The sequence below is a fragment of the Schistocerca nitens genome, chromosome 2 (assembly GCF_023898315.1).
Source record: "Schistocerca nitens isolate TAMUIC-IGC-003100 chromosome 2, iqSchNite1.1, whole genome shotgun sequence".
Taxonomy (NCBI): domain Eukaryota; kingdom Metazoa; phylum Arthropoda; class Insecta; order Orthoptera; family Acrididae; genus Schistocerca; species Schistocerca nitens.
This window is the reverse complement of record NC_064615.1, coordinates 458,533,974-458,559,603: the sequence shown is the minus strand read 5'-3', so window position 1 is coordinate 458,559,603 and position 25,630 is coordinate 458,533,974. Positions and strand designations below refer to the sequence as shown.

At 39.7% G+C, this 25,630-nt stretch overlaps 1 protein-coding gene across 4 annotated transcripts in view; it reads left to right on the top strand.

The window, feature by feature from the left end:
• LOC126236343 (protein brunelleschi) overlaps positions 1–25,630 on the top strand; it is a 253,243-nt gene that overhangs the window by 182,918 nt on the left and 44,695 nt on the right. For all 4 annotated transcript variants that reach the window (XM_049945571.1, XM_049945572.1, XM_049945574.1 and 1 more), the window contains 4 exons: positions 2,868–2,965; positions 4,834–5,060; positions 16,792–16,930; positions 19,618–19,702. In XM_049945571.1, coding sequence (XP_049801528.1) covers positions 2,868–2,965; positions 4,834–5,060; positions 16,792–16,930; positions 19,618–19,702 — 549 coding nt within the window. The remainder of the gene's footprint in view (positions 1–2,867; positions 2,966–4,833; positions 5,061–16,791; positions 16,931–19,617; positions 19,703–25,630) is intronic.

Sequence of the window (25,630 nt, the reverse complement as noted above, 5' to 3'; positions counted from 1 at the left end):
TATATATATATATATATATATATATATATATATATATATATATATATATATATATATATATATATATATAACAGCAGTGGATCTAAGGTTGAGCCATGGGAACCCCATAGAAGATTTCTCCCCAATCAGACTAATTTATCCTGATTACATTCATCTACATCTACATGATTACTCTGCAATTTAAGTGCTTGGCAGAGGGTTCATCGAACCACAATCATGCTATCTCTCTACCATTCCACTCCCGAACAGCGCGCGGGAAAAACGAACACCTAAACCTTTCTGTTTGAGCTCTGATTTCTCTTATTTTATTTTGATGATCATTCCTACCTATGTAGGTTGGGCTCAACAAAATATTTTCGCATTCGGAAGAGAAAGTTGGTGACTGAAATTTCATAAATAGATCTCGCCGCAACGAAAAACGCCTTTGCTTTAATGACTTCCATCCCAACTCGAGTATCATATCTGCCACACTCTCTCTCCTATTACATGATAATACAAAACGAGCTGCCCTTTTTTTGCACCCTTTCGATGTCCTCCGTGAATCCCACCTGGTAAGGATCCCACACCGCGCAGCAATATTCTAACAGAGGACGAATGAGTGTAGTGTACGCTGTCTCTTTAGTGGACTTGTTGCATCTTCTAAGTGTGCTGCCAATGAAACGCAACCTTTGGCTCGCTTTCCCCACAATATTATCTATGTGGTCTTTCCAACTGAAGTTGTTCGTAATTTTAACATCCAGGTACTTAGTTGAATTGACAGCCTTGAGAATTGTACTATATATCAAGTAATCGAATTCCAACGGATTTCTTTTGGAACTCATGTGGATCACTTCACACTTTTCGTTATTTACCATCAACTGCCACCTGCCACACCATACAGCAATCTTTTCTAAATCGCTTTGCAACTGATACTGGTCTTCGGATGACCTTACTAGACAGTAAATTACAGCATCATCTGTGAACAACCTAAGAGAACTGCTCAGATTGTCACCCAGGTCATTTATATAGATCAGGAACAGCAGAGGTCCCAGGACGCTTCCCTGGGGAACACCTGATATCACTTCAGTTTTATTCGATGGTTTGCTATCTGTTACTACGAACTGCAACCTTCCTGACAGGAAATCACGAATCCAGTCGCACAACTGAGACGATACCCCATAGAATCGCAGCTTGATTAGAAGTCGCTTGTGAGGAACGGTGTCAAAAGCTTTCCGGAAATCTAGAAATACGGAATCAACTTGAGATCCCCTGTCGATAGCGGCCATTACTTCGTGCGAATAAAGAGCTAGCTGTGTTGCACAAGAACGATGTTTTCTGAAGCCATGCTGACGCTCAATTACTAATTACAACTTTCTACTTTCCTTCAGTTAGACATGAAAGTATCCATTGGTTGGCTATACCTTCAATCCCATAGAACTTCAGTTTATCGAGAAGAGTGATTTGCGGAGTCGATGCCTTAGATAGGCTGCAGAAGATATCACTGACCCTGTATTGTTATTTAATGCCTGTAAAATTTGATGAGTGAACATGTAAATGCATTCTCAGTAGAGCTACTCTTATGAAACCAAAACTGTGATTTGCTGAGGATAATATTATTGTTAAGGCGAGATACTACTATAGAATACATCGCCTTCTAAAATATTTTGGAAAATGATGTCAGTAATTCAACAGGTTGTAGTTATTGACATTTCTCTTATCACATTTCTTAAAGGTATGTTTGACAAACAGCATATTTCAGTCTCTCTGGAAAAATGCCTTGAGTTAGTGGTGCATTACATTTTTAATACAAGGTAGGCCTTCCTATACGGAAACAAAATTTTTAGTACTGTATTGGAAATAGCATCTAAAGCACATGGGATTTATTGATTTATGCTTCAAGCAAACTTACAACATAGATCATCACCATCACGATGTGACTAACCATGCTCCTTAAAGATGAAAATGTTGAAACACATTATATCAAATTTTGAAACTTCACTGAAACAAAAATCACTTAAATGATGTGCCTCAGACCTTTGGAGAATAATTGTACACTGCAGCTACACAAGTTTTTTAGAATCAAATCAGAGAGAAATGAAGATGCGAGTGATTTATTTTTACAAGGTAGCAGTGGACACCCACATTAATGTGAATCACTAAACACAGTCGTTTTAGAACCAGAGGTTCTGCTGTTGTGAAGAAGAAATGTTGGTGGAAACTCTTTGATTAAACAAGAAATCACATAGGGTAGCCAGTCAACAGATTACAGCAGGATGAGAAGGAAATTGTAAGTGAAATGCAAGACACTGACAGCTTTCATAACTTCCATAGCTAGTAGTTGTCTTTGATAACAATAGTCATTCGTTGCCAATAGTAGCTTTGGACCCCTGTGCTGTTAGTGCACAGTGCTATATTTTTCCACCATTGGTATGAAATGTTACTACAAGAGAGTGACTAATTAATCCATTTGTGTGAGAATTTTGTGGGTACTATCAAATCTTCTCTGAACATCTTGGTTGGAATATTTGACCTCACAAAGAGGAGAATTGAAATAAAAAGCGATTTTTAAAAAGGGCTGATTGTTTCTCTTTTGAATTTCTTGTTGACAGAACAACTTTAATGGAGAATAGATATTTGAAACATAGGTCCATTCTTATGTAATTTACTAGCTACTAAACAAGCTTCAGAATATTTACCAAGTCTGTATCTTTTCTTGTAGACATATATTTGAAGTACATTTCGTCGCTTACTTAGTTCACCATTCTTTTCTATGTAGGAAAACTGTAAAAATGTGTGACCGGTCGGTAGCCTTGTATAATTGCAATGAATATTTATATAGTCTTTTAATCAAATTCACAGTTTTTAATCTCAGTATATCCCTTTTTCAGGTTTCAACATCACTACCAAAAAGTACAACATTCAGCTCATTAGGAGCAGCAGCACATGTTGTTACAAGTGCTAGTATCACACTGTATGCTGGTGAAACGTAAGTATTATGTTATGTTGTTCCAACATACTTTCTTTGTTAATTGTCCAGGAATTCTTGTGTGTCTTAAATCAGTTCACGTCATTATAAGAAACAAGAGAATACACCACAATTTTCTTCATTGTCTTTTATAATTTGATTAAAGTAAGTTTTTGAGTGACATTTGAGTGAGTTGAGTGGTAGCCAGCGTTTAGATAACTGTAGTCTCACCCCATGCAAACCTTCCCAATCCAGCTTTAAGATGGGCATAGATAAATAAATCATATATTAAACAATATTGTGACTGCTTGCATCATACATGGACCAGTCACATTAATGTCACCCCTGCCTATGTTAGACTTAAACATGCATGACCACTCACAGATGGAAGGTGGCAGCACTAACAGTAGAGGGTACATAAAGCGTGCCAGGGTGATGTGGAAAACAGTGCAGTTGTTGTTGTAATGTGGAAATGGTGCTATTTATCTTACATTCAAAAGGGCATGATCATTGCCTTTCGGGCCAAGGATGGAAACATTTCTGAAAGGACTAGGTTTGTAAATTCTTCACATGCCACCAGGGTTAAAGTAAACTGTGCGTGGCAAAATGGCGCTTTCCAAAACTGACGCCGAGGCAACTGTGTTGTATCATGGGCCATAGATGACGGGGTTGAAAGACGGCTGCAGAGATGTATGGCGGAATAGATGTGCAACTGTTGAGAGCCATATGAGCTAAGTGACTACCTGCAGTGTCTCCTTGATGACTGTTCAGTGGATGTTGCCTGTGGGCTTTAGCATCAGGTGACTGGTTCATGCACCCATGCCGATTGCTGTTCATCGGTGACGAAGGCTGGAATTTGCACACTAATACCACAACTGGATGTTGTTGTTGTTGTTGTTTTGGGGAAGGACACCAGACAGCGAGGTCATCGGTCTCATCAGATTAGGGAAGGACGGGGAAGGAAGTTGGCTGTGCCCATTCAAAGGAACCATCCCGGCATTTGCCTGGATTGATTTAGGGAAATCACGGACAACCTAAATCAGGATGGCCGGACGCGGGATTGAACAATCGTCCTCCCGAATGTGAGTCCTGTGTGCTAGCCACTGCGCCACCTCACTTGGTCCACAACTGGATGACAACTGAATGGGGACAGGTGGCCTTTTCATATGAATTACATTTTATGCTCCATCGAACAGATGGCCATTAGTGTTGACAGCCTTGCAACAATCATCATAAATGTCTAGGCTGGAGGACAGAGTGTTATAGCCTGGGGAATGTTATTGTGGCATTCCCTGGGTGATCTGTCATTCTGGAAAGTACAGTGGATCAACACAAGTATGCATCTATCCTTGGCGACCATGTCCACCCCTACATGCAACTTGTTTTTCCTCAGCACAATACCAGCTACCAGCAGAACAGTGCAGTGTCACACAGATCACAGTGTACGTGTGTGGTTTGAAGCCCCAGGATGAGTTTACCGTATTCTCATTGCCATCAAACTCCCCGGATTCAAACCCTATCAAGAATCTGTGGGATGACCTCAGTCAGGCTGTTCACACCATGGATTCTCAGCTGAGAAACCTAGCGCAGCTGGCCACAGCATTGTAGTCAGCATGGTTCCACATACTGGTTGGTACCTTCTTGAACGTCACTGACACTCTTCCTGCCTGTTCGCACTGCAAAAGCTGGTAATTCAGGTTTTTGACAGGCTGTTACAGTAATGTGACTGGACTGTGTACTTCTATACATTCATTGAGCTCTAATACATCAGAGATAAAATAGTTTTTAAGGTATTTGCTTTGTTATTACATTTGAGACAATAGGAAATGTATTATTACTGTTTTTGTTTATCATCTGATTGCTATGTTGTACTTTATCCAACCGTGCAGTGCGGAGTGCAGTGTGTCCATCAGCAATGTTGGAGAGCAGCCTATTGAAATGCTGGAAGTGTCTGTGCAGTCTACATTGGAGCCAAGTGTCCAGCAAAAAGTTTTCCAATGGAGCCAAGAAAACCTTCAAGCCCAGCTTCCATTGCAACCTGGGGCTACTGCCAGCTTCACTGTCTACCTTTATTGTGTAGCAGATTTTCTTTCTCCTGGGTTTTTAAATGAAAATGGTACTGTGTTGCTGTTACTTTTTTTTAAGACAAGTCATTATCCACATACCAAAACACATTTCAGTCTTTATGAGCCAATGTGACATTGTCTGCAAAGGTCTACAACATTTTGAGAAACCATTATGTTTTCCTTGCCATTTCTATTAGTTGCAATACTTTTTATTAAAGGACATCTTATAAACACCAAGCATTGAAGATTGTTATAACTGAAGTTTTTGTTCATGATAGTAATTCTAAGATTAACGGAGCTGTTTGTTTCAATACAATATATTTAACTACGAAAAAAATGAATAATTATTTCTTGTGTGTTTTGTAAACAGCATAAATATTTTTGCAACCCATTTATGAAACTAAAACTAACACATTGTGCACCAAAGGAATATAAAAGACAAAATTGCAGCTCAGTTGCTCTTGAGATTGAGTGTCATAAAATGCTGTTCATATCTTTGTTGTCCTCTTTTTATTTTGTGTGTTTTGGTAACTCATAAATAAAATTAAGTTAACTCTTCATTGTTCAGCTACATTATTAATTCTCTGTACAGAAGAGAGAGAGGAAGGGTGTACATTAATCCTAATTTTACTGAAAAGAGAATATTACTTGTTTAGCGCAAGCTGACTAAACCATTTTGTAGATAGCAAGTACACAACTTTCCCTAAACCATTCATTGAAGAAGGTGGTAGTGTACTCAAGATGTTACATATATGTTAAGTTAATGTGTATCCACAGTATTGATTATTGCAACTCTAAATCTATAACTCTTAATCACAGCTACTGACATCCTTGGAAGAATCAGCCATAGCAAAACTATTCCACCTGGTAAGCAAGATATATGAGACAGGCAAAATGCCTTCAGACTTCAAGAAGACTGTAATTACACCAGTTCCAAATAAAGCAAGTGTTGACAGGTGTGGATATTATCGAACTATCAGTTCATTAAGTTGTGGTTGCATAATACTAACGCATTTTTTTTTTTACAGAAAAATGGAAAAAACAGATAGAAGCTGACTTCAGGGAAGCTCATTTTGGATTCTGGAGAAATGCAGGAACACACCAGATAATAGTGACCATGCAAATTATCTTAGAAGATAGGTTAAGGGAAGGCAAAAAGTATGTTTATAGCATTTGTAGAGTTGGAGAATACTTTTGACAATGATGACTGGAATATACGCTATGAAGCTCTGAAAGTAACAGGGGTAAAATACAGGAAGCAAAAAGTTGTACAGAAGTTGCACAGAAACCAGATGCCAGTTATGAAGAGTTTGAAGGGTATTAAAGGGAAGGAAGTGAGACAGGGTTGTGGCTTATCCCCAGTGTTATTCAACCGTACATCGAACAAGCATAAAAATTTTGAGAAGGAAGAAGAAATAAAAACTGTGAGTTTTGCCAATGACATTGTAATTCCTCCACAAACAGCAAAGGATTTGAAAGAGCAATTGAATGGAATGAACAGTGTCATGAAAGAGAGATATAGATGAACGCCAGCAAAAGCAAAACAAGGGCAATGAATGTTACAAAATTAAGTCAGACAATGCTGAAGGAATTAGATTAGGAAATAAGGTATTAACAGTAGTAGATGAGTTTTGCTATTTTGGCAGCAAAATGACAGATGATGGCCGAAGTAGAGAAGATGTAAAACGCAGAGTGGCAATGGCCAGAAAAGCATTTCTGAGCAAGAGGAATTTGCTTACATAGAATATAAATTTATTTTTTAGGAAATCTACTGAAGACTTTGTCTGAAGTGTAGCCTTGTATGGAAGTGCAACATGGATGATAAACAGATCAGACACAAAGAAAATGTAAACTTTTGAAATGTGGTGCTGCAAAAGAATGCTGAAAATTGGATGCATAGCTCATGTAACTAATGAGGAGTTTCTGAATGGAACTGGGAGAAAAGAAATTTGTGGCTTAACTTGACTAAAAGAAGGAACTGGTTGATATGACATTTCTGAGATGTGAAGGGATCACAAATTTAGTGTTGGAGAGAATTGTGTGTGTGTGTATGTGTGTGTGTGTGTGTGTGTGTGTGTGGGGGGGGGGGGGGGGGAGGGAGGGGGGGTAAAACTTATAAAGGGAGACCAAGAGGTAAATATAATAAGCAGTTCAAAAGGATGCAGGGTGCAGTAGTTATTCGGAGATGAGGAGGCTTGCACAGGATAGAGTAAAATGAGAGTTGCATCGAACCAAACCTGTCTTCAGACAGAAGAACATAACATAATAATCTGTAGTAAATAATTCAAAGCTTTCCAATTGCCTTGTTGCACTTGTTGTTGTTGTTGTTGTTGTTGTTGTTGTTGTTGTTGTGGTCTACAGTCCTGAGACTGGTTTGATGCAGCTTTCCATGCTACTCTATCCTGTGCAAGCTTCTTCATCTCCCAGTACGTGCTGTAGCCTACATCCTTATGAATCTGCTTAGGGTATTCATCTCTTGGTCTCCCTCCACGAGTTTTACACTCCACCCTGCCCTCCAGTACTAAATTGGTGATCCCTTGATGCCTCAGAACATGTCCTGCCAACCGATCCCTTCTTCTAGTCAAGTTGCGCCACAGATTTCTCTTCTCCCCAATTCTCTTCAGTACCTCCTCATTAGTTATGTGATCTACCCATCTAATCTTCAGTGTTCTTCTGTAGCACCACATTTCAAAAGCTTCTATTCTCTTCTTGTCTAAACTATTTATCATCCACTTTTCACTTCCATACATGGCTACACTCCATACAAATACTTTCTGAAACAACTTCCTGACACTTAAATCAATACCCGATGTTAACAAATTTCTCTTCTTCAGAAACGATTTCCTTGCCATTGCCAGTCTACATTTTATATCCTCTCTACTTCGGCCATCATCAGTTATTTTGCTCCCAAAATAGCAAAACTCCTTTACTACTTTAAGTGTCTCATTTCCTAATATAATTCCCTCAGCATCACCCGACTTAATTCGACTACATTCCATTATCCTCATTTTGCTTTTGTTGCCAGCCGAAGTGGCCGTGCGGTTAAAGGCGCTGCAGTCTGGAACCGCAAGACCGCTACGGTCGCAGGTTCGAATCCTGCCTCGGGCATGGATGTTTGTGATGTCCTTAGGTTAGTTAGGTTTAACTAGTTCTAAGTTCTAGGGGACTAATGATCTCAGCAGTTGAGTCCCATAGTGCTCAGAGCCATTTGAACCATTTGCTTTTGTTGATGTTCATCTTATACCCTCCTTTCAAGACACTGTCCATTCCATTCAACTGCCCTTCCAATGTCATCGGCAAACCTCAAAGTTTTTATTTCTTCTCCATGGATTTTAATACCTACTCCGAACTTTTCTTTTGTTTCCTTGACTGCTTGCTCAATATACAGATTGTATAACATTGGGGAGAGGCTACAACCCTGTCTCACTCCCTTCCCAACCACTGCTTCCCTTTCATGTCCCTTGACTTTTATAACTGTCATCTGCTTTCTGTACAAATTATAAATAGCTTTTCGCTCCCTGTATTTTACCCCTGCCACCTTCAGAATTTGAAAGAGAGTATTCCAGTCAATATTGTCCAAAGCTTTGTCTAAGTCTACAAATGATAGAAATGTAGGTTTGCCTTTCCTTAATCTTTCTTCTAAGATAAGTCGTAGGGTCAGTATTGCCTCACGTGTTCCAACATTTCTATGGAATCCAAACTGATCTTCCCCGAGGTCGGCTTCTACCAGTTTTTCCATTTGTCTGTAAGGAATTCGTGTTAGTATTTTGCAGCTGTGACTTATTAAACTGATAGTTTGGTAATTTTCACATCTGTCATCACTGGCTTTCTTTGGGATTGGAATAATTATATTCTTCTTGAAGCCTGAGGGAATTTCGCCTGTCTCATACATCTTGTTCACCAGATGGTAGAGTTTTGTCAGGACTGGCTCTCCCAAGGCTATCAGTAGTTCTAATGGAATGTTGTCTACTCCCGGGGCCTTGTTCCGACTTAAGTCTTTCAGTCCCCTGTTGAACTCTTCACACAGTATCACACCTCCCATTTCATCTTCATCTAAATCCTCTTCCATTTCCATAGTATTGTCCTGAAGAACATCACCCCTGTATAGACCCTCTATATACTCCTTCCACCTTTGTGCTTTCCCTTCTTTGCTTAGAACTGGGTTTCCATCTGAGCTCTTGATATTCATGCAAGTGGTCCTCTTTTCTCCAAAGGTCTCTTTAATTTTCCTGTAGGCTGTATCTATCTTACCCGTAGTGGGATATGCCTCTACATCCTTACATTTGTCCTCTAGCCATGCCTGCTTAGCCATTTTGCACTTCCTGTCGATCTCATTTTTGAGACGTTTGTATTCCTTTTTGCCTGCTTCATTTACTGCATTTTTATATTTTCTCCTTTCATCAATTAAATTCAATATTTTTTCTGTTACCCAAGGATTTCTACTAGCCCTCGTCTTTTTACCTACTTGATCCTCTGCTGCCTTCACTATTTCATCCCTCAAAGCTACCCATTCTTCTTCTACTGTATTTCTTTCCCCCATTCCTGTCAATTGTTCTCTTATGCTCTCCCTGAAGCTCTGTACAACCTCTGGTTTAGTCAGTTTATCCAGGTCCCATCACCTTAATTCCCACCTTTTTGCAGTTTCTTCAGTTTTACTCTACAGTTCATAACCAATAGATTGTGGTCAGAGTCCACATCTGCCCCGGGAAATGTCTTACAATTTAAAACCTGGTTCCTAAATCTCTGTCTTACCATTATATAATCTATCTGAAACCTTGTAGTATCTCCAGGATTCTTCCATGTATACAACTTTCTTTCATGGTTTTTGAACCAAGTGTTAGCTATTGGTAAGTTATGCTCCACGCAAAATTCTACCAGACGGCTTCCTCTTTTATTTCTTAGCCCCATTCCATATTCACCTACTATGTTTCCTTCTCTTCCTTTTCCTACTGTCGAATTCCAGTCACCCATGACTATTAAATTTTCGTCTCCCTACACTACCTGAATAATTTCTTTTATCTCATCATACATTTCATCAATTTCTTCATCATCTGCAGAGCTAGTTAGCATATAAACTTGTACTACTGTAGTAGGCGGGGCTTCGTGTCTAGCTTGGCCACAATAATGCGTTTACTATGCTGTTTGTGGTAGCTTACCCGCACTCCTGTTTTCCTATTCATTATTAAAGCTACTCCTGCATTACCCTATTTGATTTTGTATTTATAACCCTGTAATCACCTGACCAAAAGTCTTGTTCCTCCTGCCACCGAACTTCACTAATTCCCACTTTATTTAAGTTTAACCTATCCATTTCCCTTTTTAAATGTTCTAACCTACCTTCCCGATTAAGGGATCTGACATTCCACGCTTCGATCTGTAGAATGCCAGCTTTCTTTCTCCTGATAACGACGTCCTCTTGAGTAGTCACTCGCCCGGAGATCCGAATGGGGGACTATTTTACCTCCGGAATATTTTACCCAAGAGGAAGCCACCAACATTTAATCGTACAGTAAAGGTGCATGCCCCCGGGAAAAATGACGTCTGTAGTTTCCCCTTGCTTTCAGCTGTTCGCAGTACCATAACAGCAAGGCCGTTTTGCAGTACCATAACAGCAAGGCCATTTTGGTTAGTGTTACAAGGCCAGATCAGTCAATCATCCAGACTGTTGCCCCTGCAACTACTGAAAAGGCTGCTGCCCCTCTTCAGGAACCACATGTTTGTCTGGCCTCTCAACAGATACCCTCCTATTTTTGTTGCACCTACGGTATGGCTATCTGTATCGTTGAGGTCCTCAAGCCTCCCCACCAACGGCAAGGTCCATGGTTCATGAGGGGGTGGGGGTTTGTACTTATAACCTGATTAAAATATGCAGAGAGTTGTTTCTTTTTTAAGTTATTCATCAGTTGAGTGAGAGGGGACAAGAGGAGGAATAAAGATGAGAGACAGTGACGTTGTCTTTCATATTTCTTCTGACTTACAGAGCAGAATGCTGGAGATGAGTGTTGTAATGGAATTACCTGAATAGCAATGAGGTGGGAGCTGGAGGTCATCTGAGTGAGCATTACGTAGAAGGAAAGAATTGACATTAGGGAATGTAGGTACATATGAATTGTGTGATGCGCAGAGTCTTACATGTACATGGAATGTATCTAATAATTTAACAGTCAGCTAAATTCTTGCATAAATTTTATGAGCGTAAGTGTGTGAACTCTTCTACAATAGCACAAAGTTGTGTGTAAATGATTAAAATAATAAACGTTCGATAGTTAACCAGCTATATATGCAATAAACCTAATGTGGTATGCAGGGATTGTTATTGTTATGACTTATGAGCTGAAGTTTGATTATCTAGCAGAGCATGAGCTACACCAATAAAAAGCTGTAAAGTTGATTTTAGTTTTAAAGCCATAGTTCGCTTTCCTTACATACTTCAATCAAATATATATGAGGTGCAGCAGTAAAGTAAAGAGACTGTTTAGAAAAAATGCCTTTATTCACATTTTTCATCAACTTCACTGGTGCCCACTTCGAGTGACTCCCTTGTACCCAAAAACACTTACTCTATCAGTGCTTCCATTGTTGGCAGCATCTCTGAATCTCTTCGCTGGTATACCAACAAAAACCATGTCACAGCTGTGTAGACATCCTGTACTGTTGCAAAACAGAGTCCTTTTGTGACTGACTTCACTTTTGGGAATTCAAAAGAGTCACACAGGGTCATGTTGTGTTCGCACTGCAATGGACTCTGATGTCAAAAGTTGCCTAGCAGACCATTCAATAGGAAATACTGTGTTGTTGTGATGCACAATCCTTTAGCAATGTGTAGATGAACACGATGGAGCCACATTCGAACTTTTTCAAAAATTTTGTGGTTGTAGTATTGGCTTAACATCTAGCCTGGAGGTAACCACTCTTTGTGCACAATATAATTTACATTGATACTCTGCAATCCCTGTATGGCATGTAGCGGAGGATTCCCCATACAGCTACCAGTCATTTCCATTCCTGTTCAACTTGCAATAGCTGAACGGTCAGCACGTGTGATACCATGCACGGGGGCCCAGGTTCGATTGATGACTGGGGTGAGAGATTTTCTCCCAGCAGGGACTGAGTGTTGTGCTGTCCTCATCGTCATTTCATCCCCATTGTCGACGTGCAAGTCACCCAATGTGGCGTCGCAATCAATAAGACTTGCACTTTGCGGCCGAACTTCCCGCCAGGGACCTCCCAGCCACTGATGCCATATGATTATGATCATTTGCATAGAATGATGGAAAAGTAAATGTCTTTATGCCTCCATATGAGTCTAATTTTTAGTATCTTATCTTTATGGTCCTTACATACAAGGAATGTTGGAAGCAGAAGAATCGTTCTGCAGTCAGCTTCAAATGACAGTTCTCTTAATATTCTCAGTCGAGTTCCTCAAAAAGAATGTTCCTTCCCTCCAGGGATTCCCATCTGAGTTCCTGAAGCAGTTCCGTAACACTTGGGTGTTGTTCGAACATACCAGTAACGAAGCTAGCAGCCTGCCTCTGAATTACTTTGATGTCTTCCTTTAATCTGAGCCAGTTCAGCTCCCAAACACTCAAGCAGTACTCAAGAATAGGTCACACTAGCATAGAGGTATCTGTAGAGGATAACAGTGGTCCTATTGCACTTTCCTGGCACTCCTGATGACACCCTTGCCTCTGATGATCATTTGCTGTCAAATACAACATACTGGCTTCTGTAACTTAAGAAGTCGTCGAGCTACTACCATACCTATGAACGGTTTCCATATGCTCTTACTCGAGCAGTGGGACACCCATCTCAAATGCTTTCTGCAAATATAGAAATATGGAATGTGCATGTTGCCCTTCATCCATAGTTCACAGCATATCATGTGAGAAAAAAGCAAACTGAGTTTCCCACGAATGATGCTTTCTAAAACCATGGTGATTCGTGTACATAAGCTTCTCAGCCTCAAGAAAATTTATTCCATTCAAACTGAGAATATTTTCAAGGATTCTCGAAAAAACTGATGTTGAGGATATTGGTCTACAATTTTGCAGGTCCATTCTTTTGCCATTCTTACACACAGGAGCCACCTGCCCTTTTTTTTCCAGTCACTTGGGACTTTGCACTGGGTGAGAGATTCACAATAAATACAATCAGATAAGGGGCCAATATCAAACTGGGATTCCATCCGGACCTGGTGACTTATTTGTTTTCAACTCCTTCAGTTGTTTCTCTACGCCAGAGATCGTTATTACTATATCGTCCATGTGGGAGTCTGTTCGATGGTCACACAGCAATAAGCAATTTCTTAAACATGAAATTTATAACTTTGTCTTTTGTTTTGCTATCATCAACTTTCATGACAGACTGGGGAACAATTTACTGGATGGATGCCTCACACCCACTTAGTGATTTTACATAGGACCAGAATTTCCTTGGGTTCTCAGCCACATCTTTTGCTCAGGTATGATTGTGGTATTAGTTGTAAGCTTTATGCATAGATCTTTTACAGACACACAACACTCTACTAACCTTTGCTTTTCATGATTTGTGCATTCTCATTTGAACCGAGAGTGCAACGAGCTCTGATTCCTCAGCGTTTTCCGAAACTTGGTGTGAAACCATGGTGGGTCTTTTCCATACTTAATCCATTTACTAGGCACATAATTCTCCAGACCGTGATTTATAGTCTGCTTAAACTTTGCCCATAATTCCTCTATATCAATCTTACTAGAACTAAGTGATGTCAGTTCACTGTGTAAGTAAGATGCTAACAACTCCTTATCTGCTCTTTTTAGCAGAAACCCTCTCCTGGCCTTCTTAACTGGTCTGATAACTGTCATAACTGTAGTTGCTATAATGACATGATCGCTAATCCTCATTTCCATACTGACATTGTCAGTAAGATCTGACCTGTTTGTGACTACATGGTCTAAAATATTTCCAGTGACTACATGGTCTAAAATATTTCCATTGTATGTGGACCGCTCAAAACAGTTTTCAGAAAATGATGTCTGTCTGTCTGTCTGTCTGTCTGTCTATCCTGCAGTGAATGTGTAGAAATTCCAGTCTATACTCGGTAGGTTAAAATCGCCTCTGACTGGTAATACATGATATGGGAATTTGCATGCTACTGACCACAGACATTCTTAGAATAACTGTAGAACTGTCTAGCAGAATCATGTAGCCAGTAAAAACATCCAATAATTAACTTAGTTACACCTATACCTGATAGACAACTTCACTGTCACACTCAACTAATAAAATTTTGACAGTCGAAATGTCTTTACTATGAATGCGGCTGACTTTCCTTGCTGCGTATCGACTGGTGAGTGTTGATCTGAATACCTCAAACTACTGCCTAGAGTGAAAAACCCTCGTGCACTCCACAAATACTCTGCTACCAGAGTAGCTGTTTCCTTTGTGTCGCGCACCCCTGATCTGTCGAGGGGAGTCCAACAGATTCCCAACCAATAATGCAGGTCATGCTGCTGTGAGGGTGGATTCACAATATCCGATACACTAGGAGGTGCCTCAGTCAGTGAAACCCATGGGTGAAACAAGTGATACTGAGATGTAACATGAGTTGTTCCGGATTCTACACCACTGCTGCACCCGAAGGCAGTAGCCTGAAGGTAACTGTCCATAGCCAAAAGCTCATTCAGCTGTTTGTGAATTGTGGACAGCTCCTCCTTCATCTGCACACAGCATGCACACGTCCTACCCATCCCAGCAAGAGTAACTTAAGATGTAAACTATAAAAGCAGATATAATCCTAGTTATGCAACTTGCTGCCCTCCTGATGAGTCACCAATGGATGCTGCTGTGTCAGTAAGCCATGCAGCTGGTTAATCAGAAGAAATGAAAACTGCACTAAAGACTGCCTGAATTTACACTTACAGAATGGAAGCTTACAGCTCTTGAACAGAAACACACATGAAATTTTAGAATTATACTATGAGTAAAAGACAGGAAAAGATACACACTTAACCTGCCACTCTGTTGAAATGTATTGGCTTAGAGCTGGAGCCTGACTGACTGACTTATTAGTCACGCAGAAGCTTGTCTTCTAAACAAAACAAATGAGCACCTACAGTGCTGCAGACTCAATGAATTGAAACTGCCAAAGCTACGAGATTACAACACCCATGGGATTCAGTCCCACCTGTTCCAATAGATCAACAGCCGCAGTTCTCCGCTGACATTTTTGTTGCTGTGTGGGATTTTTGGAAACCATTTTGTCACAAAGTTTTCTCATTCCCATATTTTCGGTCAATATAAGGTGAACAGTTACCCCAATCAATATTCATTTCATTTGCAATCATCTTCATGATTAATCATCTATCAGCTCAAGGAAGTTAACTCGCCGTGGCTGTGTTGTCATCTGTTCGTGCTGTTGATGGTCACTCACTGTGATGTTCATCTCTGACATTGGTTCTGCCTTTATAAAACATATTGTCCCAATGAAACACTTGCACTCTTGATAAGCCCCCATTTCCAAGTCCCATATGTTACTGCAGCATTATCACCAAGTTTGATACAGCATACCACTGTGCAATGTTTCAAGATTCCATTGTTGTGACAAAAAGAAAATACAGGACTTTGCTCTTCCAGCTGATACTCCCAGTTCAAATATTGTAGGCACATGCCACATGAGGTTGTAGTGGGAAAAAACCAAGGTTGGTCACTGCCTGTGCCAGCAGGCTGCTTTGTTTGCCACCCTAGGGGGGAATAAAAATGACTCTCATTACTTTATTGTCACAGTTTGTATATATTGTTGTTTTACAAAGACTTAGCTTTTTCTTTTACAGATGTTCACTTCAGGCTATCCTATGTTCAGGCTTGTATAAAATTGATCATGTATGGATACTATGAATCTTTTACAAAAGTAATCCATGCTAATGTGTCTCATTTATGTCAAACTAAGCGATGTGGCACTGTGGTTAGCATGCTAATTGTCAGAAGTAGTGATGTTTGAATCCCTACCCAGCTATCCAAATTTAGTTTTTCCATAACTTGTTTAGCTGGATTAATGACACAGCAGACTCTCTTCTCTACCTTTTTCCTGTATCTGAGATTGTAGTCCACCACTAATGACCTCATCATCAACTGGGTTTTTAACTCTGATATTCCACCTTTTGTTAATCTAAAAACTTACTTTGTAATTCGCTGCTCATTTCATTTATACATTATGCTCTTTTGTTGTTTTTAGATTTGTTCCATCTCACACTCAATACAGATTAAACTTCGATGACTCTTTCCTTACATCTCTGCTTATTGAAATGCCCTTTCTACTTGTACAGGAATCACCCTACTTGTCATGTTGACAAAGTGAATTGTTCCTGAACAGCAAATTTTGGTCTGTTCTCTTGCTTTTATCTTGTTACATTTCCTGTTGTTGACAAACTGTTGTTCGTCTTTCTTGAATTTCCAGATTGGTTTCTTTAATCTGTTTCATTGTATACCTGGTAACCTGCACATAATGTTGTTACATTTACTTTCTTTTTATCAGTTCATTGTGGATGTTTTATTAATTGGGACTAAAGCTCATTTTCATTGCTCTGATTGGTGGTGGCTCTGTTGAACACTTTGAACTTTTATCTCTTCCACATTTCGACCTCCCTATGGTCATGAGCTTCCCTTCATTGTAAATCTCCCTCATTCTGAAACCTTTTAGTTGTAGATCTCTTCATTAAGGCCAATATAATTATTTAATCATGCACTGAAAAGAGATATCCTTAACAGTATAAAAATTTTTAAACTATCACTTTATTTTTTTTTCAGAGATGAACAGTCTGATGACCGGAAGCCAACCAGTAAGCTCAGTGTCAGGTCCTAGCTCTCTCCCATCTCGACTGAGTTCACCATCATTAAGCAAAGACCAGTACCTTCCCAGGAGAGCAGAAATAATGTCATCTTTCAGGTTGAGAATATTAAAAGCTATATATATTACATACTAGCTTGCCGCTCGCTGCTTCACTTGCATACGCTCTGTGGGCTGCACAGATTTTTCTTTTTTGTTTTTCTTTAATAAAATTGTTACAGATGTTGTTCACAAACTGTATCATCATCTAAAGGTTCATGCAATTAAGGCCATTGTATTTTCCAAATGTACTTCTGACCAAAAAGCGTTTCTAGTAGCTGAAGTCCAAAGTTTTAGTGCATTGTGCCTATTGAGTTCTTGTGATATTTCTATAGAAACAGTCATCCACCAATACACATTTCTTTACATCTGATTGAGAAGTCAAATATCATTTGTCATAGTTCTAGCTTTAAAAATATTTTAATGTAACAAAATATTTAAAAAAAAATAATGTAATTGAACACATTGTTTTAAAAAATCTACTCACCAAGCAGCAGCAGAAGAACACACACATAAAAGGTGAAGCAGTTGTTGGCAGACATACAGACAGATCAGGGGTATGGCCATGGGAACCATAATGGCTCCTTTGTGTGCTAACATTTTCATGGGTCACTTGGAGTGGGTTTTCCTGGGATCCATAAGTCTTTGGCCCATGGTTTGGTTTACATACATTGATGACATATTTGCCATACGGACTCGTGGTGAAGCTGACCTGTTAAAATTCCTGGACTCTCTAAATGCATTCTCCCAATTACATTTCACATATCCCTATTACGAATCCCATGCTGTTTTCCTTGATGTTTATCTCATCCTCACTGAAGGCTAGCTACACACATTAAACCTACAAACAACAGTATTTCAACAGTTGCCCTCCTTTCCATGTCAAACGTTCCTCCCATATAGCCTTGGTATTCAAAGCAAACTTATTTATTCAGATGCAGACTCTTTACAGCAACAAACCACCATTCTCACCTCAACCTTCACTGGATGTAATCCACCCACCAACCTAGTTCAGGAGCAGATTTCCTGGGCCACCACATTCAATCCTGGTAATGCCAATCCCTCCAAAAAACAACTGAGGAGTACACCATTTGTCACTCCTTATTTTCCTGGTCTTGAATGTATTAATCATCTACCTTGATAAGGCCATCACTTCCTAAAATCATTCCTTAAAATGAGGTCCATTGTGTCTGAGATTTTGCCCACTACTCCTAGAATAACTTTTCATTGCCCCTCAATCTCCACAGAATCCTTGTCAGACCTTATGCTCCTTCTGCGCCCATGTCCCTACCCTATGGATCCTACCCCTATGACCATCCCCACTACAAGACTTGCCCTATGAACCCTCCTACCACCACATATACCAGCCATGCAATTGAGAAAACATATACTGTCAAAGGGAGAGCCACCTGTGAAATGACAGGTCATGTATCAGCTGTTACGTAAACACTGTTTGGCTTTTTACATTGGTATGACTGCCATCAAGTTATCGGTTAGGATGAATGGGCATAGGCAGATGGTGTATAATGGCTAGACATAGTATCCTGTTGCAGAGCATGTCATACAACATGACAGTCATGGCTTTAGTGCCTGTTTCACCATCTGGATTTTTCACCCTGAAACCAGTTTCTCAGTACTCTGCAGATGGGAACTGGCCCTACAACATGTCCTTGGTTCTTGCCACCTGCCTAGCCTTAATTTACATTAATTCTTTGGTCTCAGCATTTCTCCACAGTAACTATTCCTTTCTTACTCCATTTTAGTTTTCTACATCTTTCATTTTCTGACCTGTGTAGTTTTCACCATCCCGCTCCTTCCTGTAACAAGTACAATGCACTTAGCCTTTCACTTTTATTAACTCATGCACAATGTTTTACCAGTAATATCTGTCTTGTATATCACTATCTTCCACTTTTAAGCTCTCACGTTTTCAAATCTTGTCCCGTGCAGTCCCCAACAATCAGTCTTTCCTTTTCATCTCATCTGGTAAGTCGTCGCTGACCATGGGTTCTGGGTGATTTTTCCGAACTCTCCCACTTTTTTTTGGTACCTCACCAGTTCTTTTCTTCCACACCTCTTCCTTCCCCTTCAACCCTCCTTCCAGAAGAAGAAGCCACTGACTCTGAAATCTTGCATACATAATACATGTTATATGTGTGTTCTCCTGCTGTTGCTTAGTGAGTAGATGGTTTTTTAGCTATCCACTTACATAATGTTTTCAAAAATTGGTTATTTTTATTACAGTATTTTCTTAAAAACTTTCATCCCATATTCCCCCCCCCTCCCCCTCCCCCTTCCCCTTCCCCTCCCCCTCAGAGTGTTGAACATCCAAAAAAAAAAAAAAAAAAAAAAAAAAAAAAACACATTTTGTTACTTCTAACTGAGAAACAGCTTTTCACATACTATTTTACTCCCTTAGCAGCTGAATTTCCAAAAATGCTGAAACATGTATTTATTTATTTTTGATCGAGAAACCAAATACCTATTTTCGCATTTTAGCTTCAGAATTGCTTTAATAGCAACATATTTTTGAAATCCCTTTCATCCTCTGTTTCACCTACCTAGGGGAGAAATTTTGAGAACTCCCTTCTTAAATGACACCTATAGTATAAATCAACACCCTTTCCAGATTTCAAGTTTGTATCCTTAGAGGTTTCAGTCTGTCAGTCAGTCACGACATTGCCTTTTATGTATGTAAGATATATATTCTCTTCATTAATTTCCTTTACAATTTAACTTCCTTCCAGGTCAGCTGCAAGCAGCAATTCTGGCAGTAGTGCGAGCTCATCCAGGTTCAACACTCTTAAGATGTCCTCCCCAACAACTCCCAAGGTGAGTTCATGCATTCATTCACACACCATTTTCTGTCAATCCTATACATCAAGGGTGAGGAATGAGTCAAGTTGTACATTAACAGGCAGAAGTGAACACTGATGGCTACCTCTGCAAAGTATACAAACACACAAGCAAACAAACACTGCCCGAACAGGCCTTGAAGGCCCAGCGGTACCGACTGGCCGCTGTGTCGTCCTCAGCCCTCAGAAGTCACTGGTTGCGGATATGGAGGGGCAGGTAGTCAGCAACTGAACTCCCAGTTGTCAGCTTTTGTGACCAGGACTGCTACTTCTCAATCCAATAGCTCCTCAATTGGCCTCACTAGGGCTCATTGCACCCCACTTGTCAACAGCACTCAGCAGACCTGGACGGTGACCAATCCTAGTGCTAGCCAAGCCCGACAGCACTTTAACTCCGGTGATCTGACAGGAAAGAGTGTTACCACTGCAACAAGGCCATTGGCTTCTGCAAAATATACTAAAAACAAATCATAACTGTCACTCCAGAATGAAATTTTCACTTCGCAGCGGGGTGTGCGCTGATATGAAGCTTTCTGGCAGATTAATTAAAACTGTGTTTTGGACTGGTACTCGAACTGAAGTCCTGGTCCAGCACACAGTTTTAATCTGCCAGAAAGTTCCAGAACTGTCACTACTCAAAACATTATTATGGTAATTACATAGATTACTTTATTCATGTATGTTAGGAGCAAAAATAATTACTTTGAAAGAAGCCAATGCTCTCCCTTCTCAGTTGCCATTATTAGTCACTACTTCTTACAAAACATTTTAACTTTACACAGACTGCTATTAGCTGTCTGATTATTAGTGAAATCAGGATTTATCCCATTCAAATATTAGATTTAGGCAGAATTTATGCCCTTAACTCAAAGTATTCGGATGTATTATAGATGGAATTTCTAATTAGGGTCCTCTTTTTACTTTGTGTGTAAATATTTGGGAATTTTAAATTTCTTGTCTGATACCTTCCGGCAACCCGTTTATGGGCTTTTGTACAAGAATATAAAACAGCATTCTTAACCCTAGAGCTGGATGCACAACCTGTATGGAAATTATTTCTACTTTTGATATTGTGCTTGTAAATTGCTGAGTTGTTCCTAAATTCTTTCTTGTTATTAACTATCAACACCATTAGGGAGCATGTGTAAGAATCCATACGTCCCTGAAGAGGATTCTGTATGATGTTCACTGCAGTTTACACGCATTTTTCTTATTTCCTTACAGTAAATTCTTTTTCACCATAGCTACAGTGCCCCAGAAGATTATTCCATAGGACAGAATTGAGTGAAAGTATGCAACATATGCTGACTATATTCTCTGCAGGTCAACACAGTGAGTGCAAAGGAGAGAAAACTGAGCTTTTTGTTTCACTTATCCACATGCTGTTGGCATCTCAGTTTATTATTTGACTGGATACCCAAGAACTTCACACATGGAGTCTCATCCAGTGTATGTCCTTTTAACGCTACTTCTGGTATCTGTAAGTCATTTTTTGTTTGTTTGGTATGGCATAATATGAGTTTTTACAACATTAAGGGTTAGGCTTTAAAATGTGAAGCATTTGTGAGCCATCATTATTCTCCTGTTTGTTTCTTATGTGGTGTATTTGGGCATTTTATCAATAAATTTGTGTCATCAGCACTCGGTATAGTGTTGAAGAGTCCTCCAATGTCCCAAATGAATCATTTCCGTAGGTCAAGATCTAGAGTGGGCCGAGCACCGAATCTTTTGGAACACAATTATTTATTTACATAGTTTACGCCCGCACTGGAGCACTAAAATCAAACATAATACAACAGGGCCTACAATGATTAAGTTTAGGTCTTAGCAGTCAACAATTTCTTCGTTTTCCAAAATTTCTTCATAAGCTGTGATCTGGCTGCTCATTCTGATGGTTTGAATGTCAGCCATGTGTATTTTTTCTTCAGAAGCAGTTTCTCTTCTGCGTGTTGAATTTTGTGCGTGGTGATGTTCAGTTCATCAAGATCACTTTGTACTACTTTAAACCAGATGTTTTTGGTTTTACTGTTCCAGAAGTAGTCAAAAAGTTGCTTCAGGATTCTAGTATTTGGTAGGCGAGATATGTGGCCGAAAAATGCAATCCTTCTTTTCTGCATTGTATCAATAATGGATTCACTTTCTTTAGACACTACTGAATTGGGCAAAAGTCTCCACTGCCCATTAACTCAGTTTTTTTTACTGATAATTGTTCGAAGTATTCTTCTATCAACTTCCTGCAATTTGTCAGTTGTTACTTGAGTACTTAGTTTGAATAGTGTTTCACTTGCATATGTTGCTTCCGGTTTAACGACAGTGGAGTAATGTCGAAATTTAGCATTTATTGAGAGAGATTGTTTTTTGTAGGTGGGCCATGTGGTTCTCGGCGCTTGCTGTAGTTTCAATGTTCTGCTCTCTATTGATGCTCCTTCATTAGCATTCCAGGTAGTAATCTCACCAAGATATTTAAACTTTTTTACTACTTTAATTTTTCGATCATTATGAAGTATGATATGGGATGTGTCAACTGGGAAGCTGGGCATCATTTCTGTTTTCTCAAATGAAATTTGCAATCCAACCTTTGCCTCTAATCCTTCTAGTTGTTCTATTTGAACCTCTGCTTCATCAATATTGGTTACTAACAGTGTGAAAGCAAGGGGAAACTACAGCCGTAATTTTTCCCGAGGACATGCAGCTTTACTGTATGATTAAATGATGATGGCGTCCTCTTGGGTAAAATATTCCGGAGGTAAAATAGTCCCCCATTCGGATCTCCGGGCGGGGACTACTCAAGAGGACGTCGTTATCAGGAGAAAGAAAACTGGCATTCTACGGATCGGAGCGTGGAATGTCAGATCCCTTAATCGGGCAGGTAGGTTAGAAAATTTAAAAAGGGAAATGGATAGGTTAAAGTTAGATATAGTGGGAATTAGTGAAGTTCGGTGGCAGGAGGAACAAGACTTTTGGTCAGGTGATTACAGGGTTATAAATACAAAATCAAATAGGGGTAATGCAGGAGTAGGTTTAATAATGAATAAAAAAATAGGAGTGCGGGTTAGCTACTACAAACAGCATAGTGAACGCATTATTGTGGCCAAGATAGACACAAAGCCCATGCCTACTACAGTAGTACAAGTTTATATGCCAACTAGCTCTGCAGATGATGAAGAAATTGATGAAATGTATGACGAGATAAAAGAAATTATTCAGGTAGTGAAGGGAGACGAAAATTTAATAGTCATGGGTGACTGGAATTCGTCAGTAGGAAAAGGGAGAGAAGGAAAAATAGTAGGTGAATATGGATTGGGGGGAAGAAATGAAAGAGGAAGCCGCCTTGTAGAATTTTGCACAGAGCATAACTTAATCATAGCTAACACTTGGTTCAAGAATCATAAAAGAAGGTTGTATACCTGGAAGAATCCTGGAGATACTAATAGGTATCAGATAGATTATATAATGGTAAGACAGAGATTTAGGAACCAGGTTTTAAATTGTAAGACATTTCCAGGGGCAGATGTGGATTCTGACCACAATCTATTGGTTATGAACTGCAGATTGAAACTGAAGAAACTGCAAAAAGGTGGGAATTTAAGGAGATGGGACCTGGATAAACTGAAAGAACCAGAGGTTGTAGAGAGTTTCAGGGAGAGCATAAGGGAACAATTGACAGGAATGGGGGAAAGAAATACAGTAGAAGAAGAATGGGTAGCTCTGAGGGATGAAGTAGTGAAGGCAGCAGAGGATCAAGTAGGTAACAAGACGACGGCTAATAGAAATCCTTGGGTAACAGAAGAAATATTGAATTTAATTGATGAAAGGAGAAAATATAAAAATGCAGTAAATGAAGCAGGCAAAAGGGAATACAAACATCTCAAAAATGAGATCGACAGAAAGTGCAAAATGGCTAAGCAGGGATGGCTAGAGGACAAATGTAAGGATGTAGAGGCTTGTCTCACTAGGGGTAAGATAGATATTGCCTACAGGAAAATTAAAGAGACCTTTGGAGAAAAGAGAACCACTTGTATGAATATCAAGAGCTCAGATGGAAACCCAGTTCTAAGCAAAGAAGGGAAGGCAGAAAGGTGGAAGGAGTATATAGAGGGTTTATACAAGGGCGATGTACTTGAGGACAGTATAATGGAAATGGAAGAGGATGTAGATGAAGATGAAATGGGAGATACGATACTGCGTGAAGAGTTTGACACAGCACTGAAAGATCTGAGTCGAAACAAGGCCCCGGGAGTAGACAACATTCCATTAGAACTACTGATGGCCTTGGGAGAGCCAGTCATGACAAAACTCTACCATCTGGTGAGCAAGATGTATGAGACAGGCGAAATACCCACAGACTTCAAGAGGAATATAATAATTCCAATACCAAAGAAAGCAGGTGTTGACAGATGTGAAAATTACCGATCTATCAGTTTAATAAGTCACAGCTGCAAAATACTAACGCGAATTCTTTACAGACGAATGGAAAAACTGGTAGAAGCGGACCTCGGGGAAGATCAGTTTGGATTCCGTAGAAATGTTGGAACACGTGAGGCAATACTAACCTTACGACTTATCTTAGAAGAAAGATTAAGAAAAGGCAAACCTACGTTTCTAGCATTTGTAGACTTAGAGAAAGCTTTTGACAATGTTAACTGGAATACTCTCTTTCAAATTCTGAGGGTGGCAGGGGTAAAATACAGGGAGCGAAAGGCTATTTACAATTTGTACAGAAACCAGATGGCAGTTATAAGAGTCGAGGGGCATGAAAGGGAAGCAGTGGTTGGGAAAGGAGTGAGACAGGGTTGTAGTCTCTCCCCGATGTTATTCAATCTGTATATTGAGCAAGCAGTAAAGGAAACAAAAGAAAACTTCGGAGTAGTATTAAAATTCATGGAGAAGAAGTAAAAACTTTGAGGTTCGCCGATGACATTGTAATTCTGTCAGAGACAGCAAAGGACTTAGAAGAGCAGTTGAACGGAATGGACAGTGTCTTGAAAGGAGGATATAAGATGAACATCAACAAAAACAAAACGAGGATAATGGAATGTAGTCAAATTAAATCGGGTGATGCTGAGGGGATTAGATTAGGAAATGAGACACATAAAGTAGTAAAGGAGTTTTGCTATTTAGGGAGTAAAATAACTGATGATGGTCGAAGTAGAGAGGATATAAAATGTAGACTGGCAATGGCAAGGAAAGCGTTTCTGAAGAAGAGAAATTTGTTAAAATCGAGTATAGATTTAAGTGTCAGGAAGTCGTTTTTGAAAGTATTTGTATGGAGTGTAGTCATGTATGGAAGTGAAACATGGACGATAACCAGTTTGGACAAGAAGAGAATAGAAGCTTTCGAAATGTGGTGCTACAGAAGAATGCTGAGGATAAGGTGGGTAGATCACGTAACTAATGAGGAGGTATTGAATAGGATTTGGGAGAAGAGAAGTTTGTGGCACAACTTGACTAGAAGAAGGGATCGGTTGGTAGGACATGTTTTGAGGCATCAAGGGATCACAAATTTAGCATTGGAGGGCAGCGTGGAGGGTAAAAATCGTAGAGGGAGACCAAGAGATGAATACACTAAGCAGATTCAGAAGGATGTAGGTTGCAGTAGGTACTGGGAGATGAAGAAGCTTGCACAGGATAGAGTAGCATGGAGAGCTGCATCAAACCAGTCTCAGGACTGAAGACCACAACAACAACAACAACAACAGTGTGAAGTTATCTGCAAATGCAAGGCAGTTAAGTCGAATCTTTCTTCCAGTCTTATCAGATGCTGGGCATATCTTGTTCCATTCATGCATGATTTTCTCCAGCACACAACTGAACAATAATGGAGACAATCCATCGCCTTGTTGAAGGCCCGTATGAATCTCAAAATGTTTAAAGTCTTCATTTCTGGACCTTACTCTAGCTTTGG